The sequence below is a fragment of the Sus scrofa genome, unplaced genomic scaffold, assembly GCF_000003025.6.
Source record: "Sus scrofa isolate TJ Tabasco breed Duroc unplaced genomic scaffold, Sscrofa11.1 Contig556, whole genome shotgun sequence".
In the NCBI taxonomy this organism is placed as follows: Eukaryota; Metazoa; Chordata; class Mammalia; order Artiodactyla; family Suidae; genus Sus; species Sus scrofa.
The window spans coordinates 88,415-111,725 of NW_018085246.1; the positions used below are offsets into that span (position 1 = coordinate 88,415).

Genomic DNA, 23,311 nt, shown 5'->3' on the forward strand with positions numbered 1-23,311 from the left:
AGCACCAATTGAGAGAAAAAATGCAAGTATAGACAGGGAATATTCTGAAAAAGAAGAGAAACGAGATAGAACTCAATGGAATAGATAAGACTCATCAGTTATTTTTAAGTATCAATATAAGGTAAGGCAAACAAATAAATAGAAACATGGTCAATTATGTCAGATTTTCTATAAGATTATGCTAGAAATGAAAATAAGTGGTAACCACATAAGCAAGTTAATAACTTGAATATGTAATGATTTAAAAGCACAATAATCATAATGGAAAGAGAAATGATGAAATATTTGATGAAAAATGAATACAGACCAAGAAATGATACTAAATCAAACATATTTTTAAAGAAAAACACAAAACTCAAAGGGCATAAAACATAACACAATTATATTTTAATACACAACCAAAATACAGAACACCATAGTAAACTAGTGGCATAAATACACAGTATTTCATTCCCGATGCATGACAAATGGTTCACATCCTTAATTATAAATGATTTCTTAGAAATCAGTAACACAGACATTAATATTCCAAGGGAAATGAAAAAAAAAGGAAAATGAAATAACACAAGTGACCAGTAAAGATTAAGCATAACATGAAGATGACCAAGCTAAACAACAGAGAAAAGCAATTTCTGTATAATCTCACATTACCAAAGATTAAACAGCTAATACTTGTATAATTTTGGGATATAGACCCTGGGGAACAAGACTGATGAGGACCCATCTATACAGTTGGGAGAAATCTGTAGATTGAACTCAAAATATAAATTTTGGATATCTTCAGAAGTAGCAGTTCTACTTCACTGGAACTATTTCAACAAATTATTCAGGCAAATTACAATTTATCAGTAAGTCATACTTACGGCAAAGAAAAATCTATAGCCAATATAGAGACCCCCAAATGACTTGCATATTAATTTATCAATACACTAGAAAGGATGTATAGAATTAGGAAAAGGCAAAGTAAAAACATACTTCACAAATTTCCATGTCCTTTGAGATCTTGAAAAAGACGATTTTTTATGAATCAATTTTAAATTTCCCTGTGATAAGTTAAAATTTTAAATACAAGAACCTAATGTTTATGAGAGCACTGAAACGAAGCCTTGCAATCACTCCATGCTGATCTTCTCCATGTAATGATGCCTCCATCAGTAAAGCTCCTGAGATTTAGTCCAATGGCAACAATTGAAATCTCTCAACATGCCTGGTTACAATTCTCTCCAATAACATCCTTCACGTCACTTTCGAACTTGAGCCTTCTAAGTCCAGTTTTTCTGATCTACAGGGAGTGTCTATTGTAACACATCAATGCCGAGTCTACATACATTATGAAGACTGTCTTTTGGTTTTTAGTGAAGATGGTTGCAGAAGTGATCAGTATCCTAATCAATCATCACCTAAAGGACACACTGGAGAGGAAAAAAAGAAAAAAAAATCAATAGGGAAAGGTTATTCACCCTTTATGAGATCATCCCCAGGGGCTAATAAAACTTTGATGTAAAGTGAAAGGCAACAGCTCTTCCATTATGAAGAAATAACAAGTGCATCAAAATTCATTTTGGAATTTTCTAACAATAAGAAAGGCAGACATTGGTAGTCTTTCTTCTTATATCTTGCTAAATTGACTGATCTGTTACAACTTTCTCCTCATGGCATCATTGTCTCTTTCTTATGGTTTCTTTTATCTCTAGATCACTGACTCATTCAGATACAGATACCATGCAAACCATACAGGCACTTTTGCACAAGAAACAGGACAACAATGCCTAAACATTGACATGAAAACAAAGGGAGCTCATTTCATTTGATAAGAAAAATAACTATGTAAAGATAGAAAGTAAAATGGAACTTAAGGAAAAATTTAGCTCCCGACCCATTATAGGGGCCACCAAAATTGCTTAGTGGGCACCTCCCAAAAACCATTAATCTTCTATTTAGCTATGATTTATCATAAAGAAAAAAGAAACATTTTCTCATAAAAACCTTCTCAAAGTTATTCCATGGATAAATGGTAGGCAACAAGGCTCTCTGAGAAAGAACGTTTAAGGAATTTGTCAGCATTCACTCTTGACAGCACATCACCTGAATTAAACTTCCAGAGGGTTATAGTGGGAGATGAAGGGAAATCTCCTAGGGTAGTAAGAGCTATGTCTATTTGCTATTTGTTACAACAATATTGGTTTCATCAACAATTGTTCTCTTTCATTCTTTTCATGGTTCCATAGCCTTAGTAGTTCTAAGATTTCAGTATCAGCACTTGGGCCTTTTCTTTTCTGTATTCCCCAAACTGACCTAATCCCCCAAATCATATTTTTTTTTTCTTTCTCTTAACTTCGCATCTTTTGCCTAATTACTCCCAAAGTCACAAAACAATTCACTAATTGTTGCCAGGCAATGAATAGGCATTTCTTGAAAACTTTGTACAAGACATTGAATGTTATAGAAGTGGAAGTCTGAAAATCATCTTATAATGGAAACACTGTGAAAGGACCCCATATTCCCAAAGCATAAAAAAAACAAACAAGCAAAAAAAAATAAACAAAACCCTGAAGTTCCACATTTTCTGATTAAAACCTTCTCAAAGTAACTACCGTGACTTCTTTGATTTGGTCTTACATGCAGTCTGGGTTGTGACACAAATCAACCATAAGATGGAATTTCCATTAACCAAATGACACTGCCAGCCAACAGAATATGGTAAAATTGATACTGTGTGACTTGTGAAACTAGATCAGAAAGGCCATGCCTTTCATTCAACATTTATATGATTCATGTGGGAACTGGTTATGAAGATACTCCAGTTGAAATAATCAGTCAAGCCCACCTTTCAAGTCATCTAAAACCAGTACCAGATATGAATGAACAAGTATCTGAAAAACTCCAGCCTCTGGGGGTCTAGGTCACTCTCAACCACTAGATTAGGTCTTCTATTTGATCCCACAGATATTCAGGAACTGTCAGAAATCTTTACCCACAGAATTCATGGAATTACATATGTGTATTACATGTTACTAAATTTTAGGATAATTTGTTAGTCAGCAGTATGTAACCTGAACAATACCTGCTCCTTTTTTCCTGCTGCCCCACCCCCGCCAAATCCATCAAGCTTAAGAAAAGCAGAATATCAATTCCTGTGTAACTTAAGTGATAAACTCTGAATTAAATGAGCACTCAAACTGTCCTTACGATTATGATGGCCAAGGGCTTCTCCAGGGTCCAAAGATGGGAGTGAAGAACACTTGGAATGAGAATACTGCAACAGGTCTGGTGGTACCAATTACTGAGATTTAAAAACAAAAGTGGCAAAAGTATGTTTTCTTGTAACTGTCATCACCTTATAGGGAAAAAGAAGAAACAATAAAAAGCAATCTGATGACATAGCTTAAGTAGAAGGTATATGTAGGCTCATGTTGAACTCTGCTACAAATTTCAGTTAAAGCTTAGAAACAGTTCCTCATGAATCAATCCATTTGCTGATTCAATTCTCCAACTTCAACATCCCTTTACTACTTTTCAGTATCAACACCATTTTAAAGTTTTCATCAACATCATCATACATCACACCACAAAAGTACACATGCAAAAACAGTTGGTCTATTCCAAATTTCTAATTATTAAAGAATTGATCATTTCCTTTATAATTAGTTAATGTTGTCATGTTTGGTTCTACATAATTAAAGGAGGCACAGATAATCTCCTACATTCCTCATACATTCCATTTTATTTTAATAAAATTTACTTTAAATAATTGCTTACTAATTCTGAGATATATTTGAAAATTTCAAGGTGCCCAAGAACAAAATCTATAGCAGTGTTATATTCCTCAACCTAGCCAAAACATTGTCCTAATAAAGCATTTTTTGATCCGGAATCTTACCTGTGGTTTAAATTTGAAATTTATAAATGAAAGAACTCCATAGGCATGTTTGCATAAGAATAAGAACTCCATAGGCATAGTTGCATAAGGATGTTCCTGATGCCAGCTATCCTCAGGTTATATGCAAGTGTGTCATTTTTTACCATGTTCACCTGAGAATTAATTATACAATATAGCCAAGGTTAGATACAAATTAAGCACCAGGAAACACAAAATAGGATGACTTTAGAATGGTCAGGAATAGTGACCATTCTGAATAATAATACCGAGCAAATATGATTGCCCAAAGACTAAGCTTTTAATAGCACTTTTAGCAAGAATGTTGAAAATCCTGAAACATTTTTCATGCTAATTCTGAATTTTAAGTCATAAAGACCTATGTGAAATTTTTCTGACTCAACTACCATAAAACAATCCATTTTCCAATTATGTCCATTTATTATAATTCCCAACCTATCCAAAGAAACCCATCCTCCAGTAACTTGAAGTCAGTAACCAAATATAGCATAGTCTTATTTAATTAACCTTCATAGAAAGTCTCAATGATTACTATCACCACACATCTTTTTGAGGATCCAAATATAATTGTTTAGTACCTACCTCAAATCCTGTCTTCTTTCTTCTTCTTTCCTTCGGTAACCCAACAGTCTTTATTTCGCTGGGTAACTCTGCTGCACTAGTCTATGTCACAGGTTCTTCATGATCACTCAAAACTATTCATTACAGCCACTGAGGATACAAAGTTGGATACAACAGCCCAACATTCCCAAGATGTCAATAGGCAACAATCAGGACAGGCACAAATCAATTATATCTCTAGAATTCCCTTCGTTGTTTAAACGTTGCTTTTGAAACACCTTTAAAATTACAAATGTGGGAAAGTAGCAGCAGACCCTTAATTTCTCATCTCTTTATACAGTAATGTTAAAATTTTGCCATGTTTTTTCAGGCAAGTTTCTCTACAATAACCCCTATATGCATTTTAGATTGTCACATAGCAATATACAAAGTTATAAACATTGTTTTAGTGTTTAAACATGTACAAAAATTTCAAGAAGAATGCCATTATAGTAACACAAATAAGTAAGCATTTCTTCACATTATTGTATCTAGACAGCCCCATTTTCCAGTAATAACAATGAATATTTAAATCAGGAAACCAGAGGCACATGGACAGACCTCTTATACATATTTAGTTGACCTTTCTTCAAAACTGACAATTTTAAAAATCAACTTAAAACATCCTTCAATATCAGAATATTTCAGTGTTTTTCAATGATATCCATATGAATAAGCTATCATTAGTCTTACACTCAACCTATAACATACTTTCTTCTTTATATTACTTGAGTAGGAATAGATAAAATGTAATCAGCAAATTCCAACAATTCAAAAGTTTTACACAAATTTTGATTGATTGCCAAACTGCTATTCAAAACGATATATTTATTTACACTTCAATTAATAGCAGATATATTCCCAACAAAAATTTTGTTTTTGGATAGATGTATTTAAATAAACATAACAGAAATGTTACAGCTTAACTGTTTTATATAAAAATTAATATTCCTTTATATATTACACAAGGAAGGCTTCTATACTTGCTTTTCAAACAGTAGCTTTATATGGCATATCAAAATAGCAGTTATTTTAGCAGAGTTATATAACTATAAATAAATCTATAGTTTAAAAGGACAATTACCTTCTCCTGTCTCTTTTACTTCTTAAAGAGAAATTAAATCCCAAGGACATTTTGTTTGTTAAAAGTGTATAATCTCAACATTTTTTATGCATGAGAACATAATGATATCCTTAGAAAGCCCGTGGCATAAACACAAAAATGTTACAAAGACTTAAAAGCCCAATTATTAATTACCTAAGTTGTTAAAACATTTATAGAAGCCAATTTATGATATTTTACAATTAGATATTTACAAATTTATACTCATGAAATTCCATGCATATAGAAAAAGTAGCCTTTTTAATGACATATTTCCTATTATTTACAAAATTGTCTTGAATGGTGTTATGCAGTCCGAATAAATACCAAACTATATTAATTCAGAGTGAATAAAATTTTTAAATACACATTTCTTATGATTGAAATATAATTTCCTATCAGCAATACAACTACAAATAAAATAAAATCTAAGCACTGAGTAATTAAAATGTAAAATTTTCTTTCAGCTGAGAAGGCAAAAATGAAAAACTGCCCTTTTAACCTCTGCTTTGCTGTAACAAATCAAGAAACAGATTCCAAAATATGTGTAACTCATGAAATCCACAAGTGTATCAATTTCACTGGTAGGTGAAGAAATAAACCATGAAACTTTACAATTAATTATTTACAAAATTGTACTTTGTGAGACTATACATCTAGAAAGACCAGATGTTAAAAATTAAAAACTCATATCTGCCTATTTACAAAGTTGTCTTGAATATTGTCATGCAACAAAGGGAACACATACAGAACTGTGTATAGTTCCAAGAGGTAGTATAAAATCTTTTTAACCAAGTCACTTATTAACTTGAATGTTGGCAGGAAGGAAGAGACGGAAAAAGGAAATAGTATAAGGGGAGGAATTAGTAACTGGAGGACAGAGAATTTTGAGGTCCATTAAAACACCATGTATGGTGTGATAATGATGAATATATGTTCATTATACATCTGTCTAAGCCACAGAATGTACAATACTAAGTTAATCATAATGTAAAGGATGGACTTTGGGTGATTTGTGACATGATGTGTCAACTTAGGTTCATCAATGTAGCAAATGTACTATTTTGATGGGGCATTTGATAATGCGGGTGAATTATGCATGTGTTGGGTTGATAACAGAGGAGGATTTATATATGCGTTGGGACAGGGAGTAAATGGAAAACCCCTGTATGTTCCCCTAAATTTTGCCGTGAACATAAAATTGCTCCTAGAAAAAAAAAAAGGCTTAATAAAAGATCATAACATAAAATACATCAGGAATATTGGTACCTCCAAAAACACCAAATAAATTTAAATGGCATAGGTTTTTAAATGGTATAGTTTTACATGGTGTAGTTTTTAAATACACATACTTGATAAAATGGCAAATTATTTTCCTATATGAGAACAGGGTAAATGCATAATCTTGTCAATGTTTCCTCGTAACCACCAAACAAACACATGACAAATTTTGCAAAACTCCAGGCCCTGTTTGTCAATTTCATGTCATTAATTTTAAAAGATTAACATACTTACAATGCAGTATTTACAAAATTATACCTTTTGAGACTCTCAATCCATTTAGAAATACTAGTTGTTTAAAACAAAATATTTCTCTTGCTGCTTATTTACAAAATTTTCTTGGTTATTGCCAGGTAACAAACTCAGAAACATTTCTATAAAATGTTCTGCAGAAAAATGAATTGCATCATGAGCCACAACACATCTTGGAAATTAAGTTATATCTACATGTTCCATAAATAAAAAGTATATGAGTATCAGAAATGTCTATATCTAGAAAAAAATGTGTTTTTAACATAACTATGTATAACATCAGTCTAAAAGTCACATTCTACAACTGTGAGGCTTAGTGTACCATTACATTTCTACAAACAAAAAAAAAATGATTATGTGCTATTAGTTTTAGGCAAATATTCAAAACTATGATAGAAATTTATGGACAGCTATAGAATAATGTGGTATAAAAACAAAAATTTGATCACATGCACAGAATTACAACCCTGACAATGTGTAAACACATAGATGTCATGTAACACTTCTATTGATATTTTTCTCCCACCAATGTGGCCACAACAATAAAAATATTTTTCGGTATTATTTCTACATTAAAATATTAATTCTGTTTGTTTGTGTGTATGTGAAGACAGAGTTTCGAAATACCTAGGTTAAAGTCAGTATGAAGCCTAATTTATAAATATGCTTACTCTAAAATCAATGACTGTTAACTTTAACATTTTAAAAGATATTTCTAAAATTACTGACAGAAATTATATAACCAAAAATGTTTTATCAAATGTATGTCTCTATATAGAAAACAAATTACTAACATAATCCTCAGCAAGCAACCAAACATCTCAAATAGACATAGTTTAGCAATCCAATTTACCAAAATACTGTTTTCACTTTCGTCTATCAGTTTGGTACTCACAATATATATACCTCAATCAGCAGGTCCTTTGTAGGTATCATAAGAAAAAAACACTAAATTTGTCTACCACATATCTAGCAGCCTCACAATATCCTCTAATAGACTGGAAAAAACTTCTGACCAAACAACCCAAAGAACATAGACTAAAGCTAAGATAATTGGGTCAAAAAAAATTCTATACTATGCCTTTTAATGAACACATCTATTCCACACAAATGTCCATGTATACATATTTATATGTAAGAAATCCTGATAAGTGTAAAGCAAAAACCATCATATATTCTATTTTATTCACGACCATCTAAAAGAGCACACTTCAGCTGCCAAATTATCTACTCAGAAATAATCTGACAATCATTAAGGAACTGTTTACTTCTATGTATAGCTAAAACACACAGAAATAATCATTTCTATGCTTAAAAAGCATAGCAGTGGTGTCTATTGAATACACATAACGCAAAAACATTCTCTTGATCAAGCCACTATTTAGTGTACTCAGGTCTGCTGGATCATGGCTAACATCACCCATAAAACTTGTAAATTCTCTATAAATTTGTAAATTTCCCTACAACTAGAAAAAAAGTGTTTTAAAGCAATTCACTATTTTCATCAAAAGTCAAATTCCACTGACCCCTGAAAATTTTTCTAAGCTATGCTATTTTATCAAATGCAGAGATTTTTATGTTACTCAAAGTGTTATATTCTATTTGTATACACACATATCCAAAAACCACAAATAAGCAGTCCAGTGATGTTTTCATCATAAGGAATCCTGTCATAAAGCAATGATATATTTATACCAGGCACTACACAATGAAATTCTCATAACCTATAAATTCAGCCTAATGATGTACCCAATGATTACAATGAGAGGCTAGATGGAACATCTCTTTTGCCAAATAGAAATATTTCTATACTATTAGAGTGATATGTATTTATAATGTTTATACATGTAGAAAACTATAGAGGTTAAAGAAAAAATTAACATTGTAACAAAAAGTTTTAACAATTTCTACCAGAAAATGAGATAATATGGAGAGATAATTTAACAATTCCACTGGCAAAAAAAAAAACTACCAACCAAACATTAGATTATTTATAGAATAGTCATAGATTCCCAATATCTGAGAATAAAGCCTTAGTGCCCTTTTAAATGTCTCTGTGCGTATGCATATATACAAACATCGAAATTTTCTATTCTCTATCTAGCTTTTATTTGCCTAATCTGTAGTCGTCTAGACATTTGTCTCAGTAATCAACACTACATTATAATAACTGAAATGCCTCAAATGTCAGTCCTCTCTATTACTGATGGGATTGTAACAGAGTACCTTTTCTATTACATATACAAACCAATATAACGGACCACTAAAGCCTTAACAGGCAAGTGTTCATTGTGCAAAAGTTCCACAATAAGGTAATATCGCCCCATACAAATTTTAACATAATGACCATTTACAGGATAATATCTATATTCAGTTAGAGCAGACTTAATAAAATTTATGTGACAGTTACATACAGGACATTCCCCTCCACCAAAAACCAAAAGCAATAATCCAATCAAATGATTTCAAATGTACATTACTCAGATGTACATTCTAACAATAGCACTTCTATAATCATGTAATAAAAATAATTATTCTATATGTTTTACCAAACTCCTTGTTAGCATTTGCAATACATTAACAAATGTCACAAAGCAAATATATTTGGTTATTTCATATAAACAATAACTAGTACCTTCCTTTGCTTTTCTGATTGATGTATTAAATGTTCCCATGTCTATCTCTTTTCTGCTATCCATAAACAATATAGAATTCTTCATAGCTTACAAAATGTTCTCGGAATCCCCTTCTAAAAGTGTTTCCAGAAGAGAATTTTACCAAACATGTAAAAGGTTTGTAAAACTTCTTTAGGAAATAAGTTCTACTATCACAATTTTCATTTTCAAAAGTATCTAAAAATAATATTTTTTTATAAAAAAAGACTGAGTAAAGAATAAAATACAATAATATAAACTATTACATATTGAATTTCATTCTCTCTATAATGTCCAATGAACAGTTCACATGTATTAATCATTCACTGAGTATTTTATATTTTAATTTCGATACCATTACCCAAACACAATTTCCTAAATATTTAAATAAATTCATAAGATATATATGTCCAGTAAATTACTTAACAGGATTTGATTCCAAATTGTTTTAAAATGCCAAGAGGGTAGGGAATAAGATTTGTTTATCACATATGCATACAACTACCATTTATATTTATATAGGGCTTTTACCAGTAAATCTTTTGAAGTTAGCTTGATATTCCACACACAGCAAGGAAAACATTCTTACTCCACCCCAAATCCAAAGATAACTAAGGAAATGTAAATATCTGAATCAAGAAGCTGCTTTAGGCGAATATAAATTTTTATTTTGTCTATAATTTTGTAGCTAATGAAAGCTTCTAGCTGAATTTAAAATGTATTATCCTTAGCTTCCTGTCCACATATATCTACAAGGTTGGCTTATGTTTACTTGAGATTGTCCAGAATAGCCCAGCACTTCAAGTTTTACCCAGCCCAAATAATTTTCAATTCAGTAGATACCCTTCACACACTGCCATCTTGGGGAGAAAACTGGTGTGAGAGATGTTCTCCTGCTGCTGTTAGATCAGGCAAATGAATTCAGGACAAAAAGATCTAAAGAATGTCTTTACAGGATAGGCCTGGCCAAGGACCCCTTAAATTGGCATGAGGTGCAAACTTCTCTAGCAGTCCACAAGCAAAACTTCTCAGGATACTCCAGAAAAATCTCCTTAACTATGTTAACAGAAAAAAGGTTTGCAAAACTACCCTAAATCATTCTGGGTTGCAATCATCTTGTATCTTGCTGTGTAAATTTCTTGAGGTTCCTATGGACCAAAGGTTTAAAGAAATGTCTGAAATTTATGAATCCAAATGTTCAGTAAATAAACATGAAAATTTTTCAGTTTCGACAGTGACAAAAGATGCTCTCAATATCAACTTATATAATCTTTGTCCTCTTCCCTGATTATTGCTTATTTCTAATTAACTTTTTAAATATGTCAACTGCAGATTTATGAAGAGTGTGATGTGGTTCATCTTCTTTCCCACTGGCAGACAGATGAATTAGAGAATCTGAAGCTAGAAAATGAGGAGCCAGTCAGAAGTTCCAATATGAAAGGTATCTCCAAAACAGCTATTTAATGGAGTCTGATCAGTACCTATCATGCACAAAAAAAGAATCTTAAAGTTTCTGGATGAAATCCTTGTCCATCTTTCTTAGGCTCCATTCATGTCCATGAATGATAGATAGCCAATTCCTCACCTTCTAGTTGGCATCACGTTTCAAATCTCTGTAAAATTGATAGTCAAATATATATTATACTTGGTTTTAAAAGAATGATGATGAATTAGTTTGAGTTATTTCATGTTTACTTGCCATTTTTTTCTTCTTTGTATATGTTTGCCATTTAAAAAATAATTATTCAATCTTTTCTTTTAAAATGAGTTCTGGGAAGACATTAATGGTACATAACAAAAACTAAGAAAATAAATAACCAATGTAATTTACCACCCTAATTTTCACATTTATTTCCTACCTAGGGCCACACCCATGGCATATGGAAGTTCCCAGGCTAGGGGTCTAATCGGAGCTATGGCCGCCAGCCTATGCCAGAGCCAGGATCCGAGCCGCATCTGCAACCTACACCACAGCTCAGGGCAACACTAGATCCTTAACCTACTGAGCGAGGCCAGGGATTGAACGTGCATCCTCATGGTTCCTAGTCAGATTCATTAACCACTGAGCCACGGCAGGAACTCCAATTTTCACATATTTTGATGTGGCTAAGCACTCTTTTAGCCACTAGCAAGTAAAGTCTGTCATATATGCCTCAACAAGTATCCCCTCTTTATTTGTAAGAGATTTGCTCTAGGAATAGCTTCAAATAAGGACTTTTTCTCTTTTTTTGGTTTTAACATGGAAAATTTATTCTCTGGCTAGCTAGAAAGGCATCCAGTAAGAATAGACAACTGTAAAGGATGCTCATTTCTCTTTCCACCAAAGCTCCACATGAAATTTTGCATACTCATGCGAGTTTAATTCCCTGATCCCAGATTGTGATACACTAAACATCCTTATTTCTTAACTCAAATCCTTACAAAAAAAAAAAAAAAAAAAAAACAGAAAATAAAGGTTAAACTGGAAATCAACTTTTGCCTATACTACAGGCAAATTTCATTCAAGTATTTTACCCATGATTATGGTAACAATAACAATTATTACTAACTATCCAAACACCTGCTAGATCCCAAATTTGTTTTGGCCACACTTGCAGTATATGGATGATCCCAAGTCAGGGATCAGGCCTAAGCCACATCAATGACAATGCTGGATCCTTAACCCATTAGGCCATCAGGGTACTCCCTAAATGTCAAATTTTTTTTGTCTTTTTGTCTCTTAGGGCTTCAACCGTGGCATATGGAGGGTCCCAGGCTAAGGTGGAATTGGAGTTGTAGCCCCTGGCCTATGCCACAACCACAGCAATGTCAGATCTGAGCCATGTCTGAGACCTACACCATAGCTCATGGCAATGCCGGATCCTTAACCCACTGAGCGAGGCCAGGGATCAAACCCACATCCTCATGGATGCTAGACAGGTTTGTTAACCACTGAGCAATGAGGGAACTCCTCCATAAATTTCAGTTTTTATTACAGGCCTTGGGGAAAGGCATAATGGCATAATTATAACAAGGCCCCTAGTGAACTATTGATGTTTCATTCTCCTAATAAAGGAAAAATACAGAAAAGTCAGTATATGTGCATTCTTATCACCATTTTTCCAAAACTTGCCAAGTTATAATCTTAAACAAAAGTTTAACAGCTTTTACAAAAGTTTCTTCATTGTGATTTAAGCAATTTTGGGGAAACAGAATATTCCTATTGTTACTTTAACATTACTTTTTCTGTCAAAATAACACCCAATCAATCTAAAACTCAAAGCGAGTGTCCAGCCAAGTTCATTAGAGTAACACATTATGCAAGAGTTACACATTATGCAAAGGATGATTAGAAAAATACAAAGCCCAAATCAGTATCACTGCAATATTTTCATAATACACATATTACAAATTTTAAAAATCCTCTCAATTCCACAGAAAAGCAGAATCCTTTATTCAAGTATGGGTTCATTCTTCAGTTGCTATAGCATGGGGAGTTACTGTATTTTGACTTACATGTTTATATTCTTTGCCACTTAGAAACTTGGAGGAATTGCAACTGAGTAATTTTTAGAGTTCGTAATTACAAGTGGACATTCCATTACAACACTAACATTATGGCGAACCGTCATTAAAAAAAAAACAGTACTGGATTTTAATAACCAATATGGCCACCAAGCTATTAATGTATTAGATGAAATTTCCTCAGAGAACAGTATTTCCTCAACTCAAAACCTGGACATCTATTGGTATTACAAATTTATGGTCTATCTAAAAAAAAAAAAATGACCTACAAGTGGATGCTTAAAATAAATTCAGTGTAATTCAAATTAGGCATAGTTCATTAACTAAAACAGAATATAAACTTGGTAAAACTTATTTATACTTTTTGGGTAAGGTTTATCAAGTTTATATTCTGTTCTAGTCACTTAACTATATATAATAGTACAAGTTGCAGGCAAAAATTACCATGTCTAGGAAATCAATATACTATTAACTCAGATCATATCTAAAACATCTATTTCCAAGAAAATTTTTTGTATTGGTCACTTTTATCACAGATAACTTAATTAAAAATTTAATATTGGTTCATTATTATGGAAATTACCAAAATTAAACTTTTTCCCTCAAATGAGTTATACGATTTAAATGTATATTGGCAAGAGCTCCCACTGTGGCTGAGAGGGTTGAGAATCAGACTAGGGAGTTCTAATTATGGCTCAGCAGTTAACGAACCTGACTGGCATCCATGAGGACAAAGGTTTAATCCTTGGCCTTGCTCAACGGGTTAAGGATCTGGCGTTGCCATGAGCAGTGGTGTAGGTCGCAGATGAGGCTTGGATCCTGCTTTGCTGTGGCCCTGGCATAGGCTGGAGGCTATAGCTCCAATTGGCCCCCTAACCTGGTAACCTCCATATGCTGCAGGTGGGTGCAGCCCTAAAAAAGAGAATTTAAGGACCTAGATTACATTGAAAACATGCACCAAATTATTCAAGTAATGTATTAAAAAGTACTATGGAAGAATTAATGTGAAATGTCACATAAAAAGGAAGACCAAATAGATGCATTTTGATTATTGGAAAGGCAATCCATTCTAAATTCTAATATCTATAATTCAAGGAACTAAAGTAGTATGGTAATTTAATTCCAATTTTAACACAGAAAAACAGGTGTACATGCTACTTTTCCTGATACATGTCTCCTAACAGATGAGAAATTACTATCAGGAACTACATTTTTTTAACTTTATTTTGCTATTTATAACACAAATGATCACATATAACAAACTTTATGTATAGCTGTTATCAATAAATGTCATGCGTACAGTCAGCCAAATGATTTATATGTGCAAATATTATTATGTTGTCCCCATCAACTGTAAATCAAACAAACAATAATTCACAATCAAACATCCAGTAAAGCTGACTGAGGCTTCTTCTTGGCCTCCTTGCCTACATTTTAAGATTAAACTTACTCAAAAGAAAATAACTCAGTCAAGTCTTTCCTAGAAAATCATTTCTAGTTCACAATGGAAATTCCTAAATTATAGGCAAAGAAGCATTATGTTAGCAAATGGGTTCTACAGCTCAACAGAAAAGGAACTAGTGAATTTGTTTCTTCTAGTCTATATCCTTGACACCAAAGGACACTGGAGCTTTGAGGGCATATCCCCTTTTTGTTCAGGGTTGAATTCACAGAAACAAGGTTATTTTGTCTACCATTTGTGAAGCTGAATTAAATTCCCCTGCAGTAACTGACCCTATTTGCTTTTGGCAATGAAGAAATGTCTGGGTAAATACCCGAGAAGATCAACATCTAGAATAAACATCTTAGAATCGGATTTCGAAAACTGCTCTTTCACTAGGCCCTCACCATACCTTTGTGAGAGGTATCCTCATCTTATGAACTCAAATAGCACTTTTTTATTTCCACTTTTGACCAAAATGACTATAATGTAACCCTAATTAACTTCATGACAAGGTATTTAGCTTCTCTAAAACAGACTTGGTTGTATACTAAATAGCTATTTCTTGAGAGGTGCCAAACTGACTACTACTGACTACTAAGTAACAAGCATATGAAATTAGTTATTAGACTGACCTAGATTCTAATCACAGACATTCCACTAAAAGAAGTAACTGGAAAGTACCTAATAATACTTTAACTAGTAGTGCCATTTTTCATAAATATCTATTCTGTGATAGGCCCTATGCCTGCTAATGAACTGTAGACCACCAAAATGGAAAATAAATAAACCATCCAAAACGGAAAATAAATAAACCAAAAACGTCTATGTGAGGGCACTTACCACACTCACCGTCTTCTTAAAATGTTCCATAAATATTCTTTTGGACATCACTTAGATATTTAGAACTTTGTCACTCAATGTTTGCTGTAAGAGGTGGTGATCTGCTTTTTACATGTCTTTGTTTCCATGTCACCACTTGCGGCCTTCTGAGATCCAAGGACGAGCCTCCATTTTTGTTTTGAACAGTGTTTGTGGGTACATACACACACAAACACACACACACACACATATATACACACACGTGTGTGTATATATAGTGTAAGAGAAAAAGAGAAAAAAAAGAATTAGCTCACACAAACCTATGAAAAGGGAAAAAAATAGGTATTTGAAGAACTGGCAAAGTGTACTACTACACCTGCCATTTCTAACTAAGTTTTCACATATCAAGCCAACATTTTCTGTCAAGAATAATATTCTCTGAAAAGTCTAGTGAGGCACATTGACTGGATTTCAGGGTATCCTTTTAAGCTCAAAATGTGAAATCACCATGTTCAGACAAGGTCCTGTGTCATCATAAACCGAGCCAAGGCCTCTGCAATATAGTCTTTTTTTTTTTTTTTTTTTTCTTTAACAAGATTATTTTACCTGGAGTAGTTTTATGTTTTGCTCCTAAAAGCAGCTAATATGATTCTCAGCTTCACTGCAACAACACTGGATCCATGGTGACATTACAGGAAATTCAGTGATTGAATTCTCTCTTCCTTTAGAGTTACCAACTATGTGGGCAAAAAGGCAGAAGACTGAAAGTTTCAAGACAAAAAAATAAATAAATAAATAAATGAAAACATGCATTGCTCTGTTTACTAACTGAAACAGCATTATTACATGTATTTCAGTCCCAAGATAATTACAATGCAAGATGAGAAAAACAAATCTTGCAATGTACTATAAAGTGACTAACATATCTGAAATTTCATGATATAACAGAGACTTTTACCTCACTACTTGCTGAAATCGATACCACTTTTATTTGAAATTAATACAATAGATTTTTCCTTGACCTTCAAAAAAAGACTTCTTAAATTCTAGACCAGTATTACAGTTTCAAATAATTCCAAAAAGCACTTACATCTATAAGATCTATAAGAAAACCTAAGTTTTGTTTACAAAAATTAAAGACTTCTCATCTCACTTATGTATGGATTGCAAAAAAAAAACTGAACTCAAAGAATAGAATGGTGACTGTTGCCAGGGGACTGGAGGTTGGGGAAATGGGGAGATGTTGATCAAAGCGAAAGTTTCCTTTCTTTCTTCCTCTTTTTTTTTTTTTTTTTCTTTAAAGGGCCTCAGGTGCGGCATTATAGAAGTTCCCAGGCTAGAGGTTGAATTGGAGCTACAGCTTCTGGCCCATGCTAGGCATAGCAATGCTAGATCTGAGGTGTGTCTGGGACCTTCAGCTTGTGGCAATACAGGATCCTTAACCCACTGAGACAGGCCAGGTATTGAACCTGCATACTCGTGGAAATTATTCAGGTTCCTTTCCCCTGAGCCATGACGGAAACTCCTGAAAGTTTTCAATTGTAAGATGCATAATTTCTAGGGATTTAATAGGCATCATTGTGACTATAGTTACCAATACCATATTAAATACTTAAAATTTGCTAAGACAATAGATCTTACATAATCTTCTGTAATTTTTAAAAATTACAGAACTTGTAAAATATAAACAATGGTAATTATGTAAGGTAATGAAAACAGCAACTAATATGATTGTGACAATCTTTTCACAATATATACATAACACAAGACATATTGTACATCTTCAAATTATACAATATTACTTAGCACTTACCATGAATTTTTAAAAATTACAGAACTTGTAAAATTTGACATGATTACATGATTAAGTGATAATGAGTTTATGAAGGTAAGAGCTATGTAACTTCTGATATGCTTCTTTACCAAGTATAGTTTATGTATTGCATAAACACAGAAAAAAACAATACCGCAAATAATTCAAAAACAAAGGTTAATATTAAATAACTATTAAATGCTTACTTTTAATCAAATTCCCAGAATTCCATTGAAGCTATAAAGCACAATGAAATGGATATCACAATACAATGTGTGTATATTTATAAAGTCACAGTTAATGTGACCAGGAAACCAAGTTGTTGTCTAACCATGTTTTAGATAAAATGTATACATCTGAATGGAGGAAAATTCTTAGGGTCTACACAAGTATTTGAAAACTGTTATGTTGGTATGTGATGCCCAATAGGACTCTACAGAAGCTGTGATCTAGGAGTGCCATAACAAAATATCCACACTTATCTTACATTCTACATGCAATTATATGAATATTCCTGCCTTAAGTTGTCTTAGAGTATGTTCCACAGTTAAGACTTCTCAAAAAAAAATTCAAGTAAATTCTAGGCAAAAAATGTATTTATACAAAAAAAGTCATTAGAATTACGTATCTCACAAAATATAATTCTTTTCACTCACCTCTAACTTGCAAGAGGACATATTTAGTTAAGAACATTATAGAACAAGTCTTTTTTAAATGTGTTGCATTCATGCCAAAATCTGAAAGCTACTATGCCAGCAGATCTATACGGGATAAAAAAAGCAAATTATTTGCAATTGATCCAGAGAGCAGATTGCTCAGAAAATAAGGTTCTTTTCATATTACCCTCATTTTTTATAACAAAAGTATGTGTCATACACAGAGTCAATTTTAGGCAATAGACTTTACCTATACTGATCCAGATGCCCAGGGCTCTAGTAACAATAGAATTTCTTTGTAACATTCACAAACTCAAAAAAAAATATCATATCCATATTACAAAAATCTCCTAAACCGAGGAAGGCTTGGCTACCCTATGTTTCTTACTTGATAGTGGCCATTAAGCTTATAAACTACTTTGCAATAGAACCCTTAATGATGGTGGCAGCAATGTAGCTATCTTGAAGGCCCGTTTTCTCCAGAAGACTATTACTGGAAAGGCTATAGTTTAAAAGCTGAAAAGGCAATATAGACAAAACCTCTGCTGATGAAAATCAAAGAAGAAAGAGTTCTCATTGTGGCTCTGTGGGTTAAGAACACGACTAATATCCATGAGGATGCAGGTTGATCCCTGGACTTGCTCAGTGGGTTAGGGATCTGGCATTGCCACGAGCTATGGAACAGGTTGCAGTTGCAGCTCAGATCTGGTGATGCTGTGGTTGTGTTGTAGGCCAGCAGCTGCAGCTCCAACTTGACCCCTAGTCGAGGAACTTCCATATGCCGCAGGTGTGACCCTAAAAAGATAAAAAGAACAATTGAAGGAGAAGACATGAAATTATGAAGGAGTTATTACCAATCTCTGTGGGATTTTACAAACCAACTCCTACGATCAATACGTCCTCACTGACTGTCTAGTTGAAACCTTAGCATAAAGCCTGGAAACCTTCAACCTCTTCCCTTTAAAAGTTATTTCATTATTACATAACTCAAACTGGACCTAGATATTTGGGGATGGCTTAACTATTTAACCAAAAGAGACTGTTACTCCCCTGAACACTTCCCAGGGGATAAGTGATGCAGTTGGATATAATCCTAATTTGTTTTTAAGAGTGTCAACTACATTTTTTGCCTTTTTTTAGGGTGGCAAACACAGCATAAAGAAGTTGCCAAGGTAGGGGTCAAATCAGAGCTGTAGCCACCAGCCTATGCCACAGCAACTCAGAATCCAAGCCCTGTCAACCAACTACAAGGAGGCCAGGGATCAAACCCGAATCCTCAGGGATACCAGTTGGGTTCATTCCCGCTGGGCCACAATGGAAACTCCCAAATGTTAACTATATTTAAAGTATAAATTACCTTAAAGTAATACAACTTGTCTCAAATATGCAGTCCCTGCACCTCCCAGGACCCAGAGTCTGCCATTCATTTAAAATTTTCTAAGTAAATACTTACTCACTGGCAGTAAATGATTATTCCAGGGTCACAGCATCTAATCTGATCACAGACACAAGGCGCTGTAAAAAGCTGATCAAATGAGGTAAATTTACCAAGAAAAGATGTACCTTCCTATGCCAAATGCTTTGATTTAATTAACAAAGTCTGATTTAGTACCACAGTTTCTTTCTAAAGTTGGCCTTCCAAGACCTTGCATCACATCCCTATTTTCCTTCAAGTAGGTATGGCAAAATACAGTAGAAGGGGCTATGTGTGAGTCCTAGACCAACCATTTAACCCCCAGTCACGTTTCCTTATGTGTAAAGACTATTACCTGATACCAGTAAGTGCACAAAGTCAAAGTTAGGAAGCTGAAATAAGTATCACAACTATTTTATCTTAAGAACTAAAAGAAAATTATTTAAATGTGTTGCCTAATAGGATTTACTTCATCCATAATAACTCCAAGACCAGAATAATCCCAGTCTTCAACTCTTATCTCAAAAAAAAAGTCAACAGGCAAAAAATGTCAACAGTACCTCACAGTTTAATTGCTCTATGCATTTATTCGCTAATATTAATGCAGCAAATAGGGGACAAAAGCTCACAAACACTCCACACATTTCACAAGACACATTGCAGGGAAAAAAGTGACTAAGAAGGATCAACAGTATCCTAGGGTCTTGGTGGACGCATTCCTGGGGGAGGTGGACCTAAAAAAGGACAAGCAAAATTCCATTTAAGAAAATAAGAAAAAAAAAACACAGAAAAAGAACATAGAAATATTCAGGGACATGGCTAGTACAACTGAGAACATGTGTACCCACTTACCTCTAATTCCTGGTGGAGGGGGTCTCATTCCTGGAGGGGGCATGCCTATTGGCGTCCCTCGAGTAGGAGGAAGTCCGATTGGTGGGCCCATTGGTGGTCTCATACCAGGTGGAGGAGCCATAATTCCTAGAAAGAAAAATGGCAGAAATAAAAGCCACATAAATCATCTCAGCCAAAATAGTAGCATTAAATACAAAATAATATTTAAAGAAATAGGCCCAGATACTAAGTAGATAGTTTAACAATTTGTCCTTGACCATTGCCATGTTGGTCATTCCCAAAAAAGTCCACAGCCTTTCATTAAAAATCAGTATCCAAAACTGGAAAACCCATCCAAAGTTCCTAGTTAGGTTGAATCTTAATTCAGTATCGTCTTAAGAATATTTTCAGTCATCACTTCTCGTGATGATATGATTTCTTTTTGTTGTTGTTGTTGTTGTTGCTGCTATTTCTTGGGCCGCTCCCGCGGCATATGGAGGTTCCCAGGCTAGGGGTTGAATCGGAGCTGTAGCCACCGGCCTACGCCAGAGCCACAGCAACGCGGGATCTGAGCCGCGTCTGCAACCTACACCACAGCTCACGGCAACGCCGGATCATTAACCCACTGAGCAAGGGCAGGGACCGAACCCGCAACCTCATGGTTCCTAGTCGGATTCGTTAACCACTGCGCCACGATGGGAACTCCCTGATTTCTTAACAGACCCACAACTATATCTAAGAATCAAATTCTTTTTGACAACCCCTTACCTGGAGGTGGGGTTGCTCGACCAACAGGTGTGGGTGGAGTCCCCCGGCCTGGTGGATACTGAGTTGGGGCTCCAGCAATGCTGGCAGTAGCAGCAACTGCAGCAGCAGCTACAGTGCCTCTTCCCTGTGGGGTCATTACCTAAGAAGGAATGGTCCAAAAGAAAGTAAATGTAAGGCACATTCTCACATCACTCAAATATAGAAAATAAAAGGTGGGTCACGGCCTATTAAACACAAAATGATTACAGCAAATCTGTACTTCTGTGATTGTCATTTAAAACAATTTTGGCACACCACCACAATCTCCTTTAAGCTGAGAATGTCCCTATCCACCTAATAAGGCTCTTTGATTTTTCTCAGCTCCAGTTTATCCATCCATTTCTCTTTACTCACCAACAGTGGTGAGCAATTTATATTTGTCCCTCACTTGCCTTTACAGCTATGCTGCTTACATAGTATGGGATGTACACTGAGATTTTTAAATGTCCTCAGCCTCAGGATCTAAGCACTTTTTCCTAATAATATAAAATCTTCTGGTTCCTCACCTGTTGGGATGGCCCCCCAACCCCTCGGACAGGACCTGCTAATCCAGCAGGTGCCTGGGGAATTGGAACACCAGCTGGTACACCTCTGCCAGCTGCCCTGCCAACCCCAGGGCCTCCTGCAGCTCCAGCAAGTGGTACACGAGCAATTCCAGTCTGAAACAAAAGAAAACTACAGCTTGAAATCAAACGATTTACCAAAGTTATCAATAAACTTATCCGTAAAAGATTACCCCTTCCTACTGTTTTCCCATACCACCTATATCATATTAGTTCTGTCTTCAAAACAAGAAATGGGTTTTCCCTTTGTGGCTCAGCATGTTAAGAACCTACTCACTGGGTTAAGGATCCAGCATTGCTGTCAGCTGCAGTGTACATAACAGAAGAGGCTCGATATGGCATTGCTATAACTGTGGTGTATGCCAGAAGCTGTAAGCTCTGATTTGAACTCTAGCCTGGGAACCTCCATATGCCAGGGGTACAGCCCTTAAAAGACAAAATAAAAAAACAACAAATGGTCAAGTGCACCAGAGAGGCATCCTATAGCTTAAGTGTTCATCTGTCAAATTGTGAGTTCCTGTATTTTCATGACCCTACCAAGAGAAAATAAATCAGCAACTCCTACCCTTATCTAGGCAGTTGTGGTCAGCACATAGATTAACCCACCAGGAAACTCTTAATCTCTAAGTATAGACAAGCAAGAATTGACATTAAACACCAGGCACATTTTACTTGACAAAAGCATGCCTCTGGTGTGCGTTGATTTAGCAAATATTTCAAATGATGTCATGTCTTTCCATATTAATGTTTTATTATGCCCTACATCTTCTTACATCTTTGGGGGGTGGTCCCTCCACAGTCATGGAAACCAAATTTTCCCCACGCAGCAACACCAGACCCAAAACCCGCTTTTCTTCACGCTCTGGCTGCTTTGCGTTCTTTGGCCTATAAATCAGAACAAAATTTTAGTATGTTAAGTCATGGATCACTCACTCACTAAAATATTTACAGATCATTAATATCAATTAAGGCAATAATTGATGCTAAGATGCTCATGTTAATGATTTGTGACAAAAACAAAACTAGACTCAACTAATACAAAGGTTAATGATAAAGCCCTTTTCCTATCATACCTCAATCCTCCAGAATATTCCCTCAATTTTATACTTCTTTGTGAAACACAGCTAACATGGCCAAAACCTTTTATTTTTGCTTTTTTGCTTTTTAGGGCTGTACCCATGGCATATGGAAGTTCCCAGGCTAGGGAGAGAATCAGAGCCACAGCTGCCAGCCAAGCCACAGCCACAGTGACGTGGGATCTGAACCACATCTCTGACCTACACCACAGCTCACAGCAACACCATATCCCGAACCCACTGAGCAAGGCCAGGGATCGAACCCACATCCCCATGTATACTTGTGGGATTCATTTCCACTGCACTGTAACGGGAACTCTGAAACCTTTTTTTTCTTTTTTTTTTTTTTTAATAGTACTGATTACAAACCTGAGAATCCCTTTTTTTCTTCCAGTTTTTAGATACAATGACATACAGCACTGTATAAGTTTAAGGTATACAACATAATGATCTTACTTATACTCTTCATGCAATTGTTACAAGAAAGTTTAAATGGACATTCAACATGTCTATTTTATACAAATGTTTCCCTTGTAATGAAAACTCTTAGCATTTACACTTAGCAAATGTCTCATATAATATATAGTAGTGTCATCC

At 34.6% G+C, this 23,311-nt stretch overlaps 1 protein-coding gene across 24 annotated transcripts in view; it reads right to left on the reverse strand.

Moving 5' to 3' along the window:
- Positions 1–365: 365 nt before the first annotated feature.
- The window catches only part of SNRPN (small nuclear ribonucleoprotein polypeptide N), a 69,588-nt gene continuing 46,642 nt past the window's right edge, over positions 366–23,311 (reverse strand). For 18 of the 24 annotated variants that reach the window (XM_021082178.1, XM_021082172.1, XM_021082179.1 and 15 more), the window contains 5 exons: positions 22,412–22,523; positions 21,582–21,734; positions 21,037–21,175; positions 20,290–20,415; positions 19,986–20,171 (listed from right to left, as the gene is read on the reverse strand). In XM_021082178.1, the coding sequence (XP_020937837.1) occupies positions 20,134–20,171; positions 20,290–20,415; positions 21,037–21,175; positions 21,582–21,734; positions 22,412–22,523 (568 nt within the window). In that variant the 3' untranslated portion in view covers positions 19,986–20,133. 24 annotated transcript variants of the gene reach the window in all.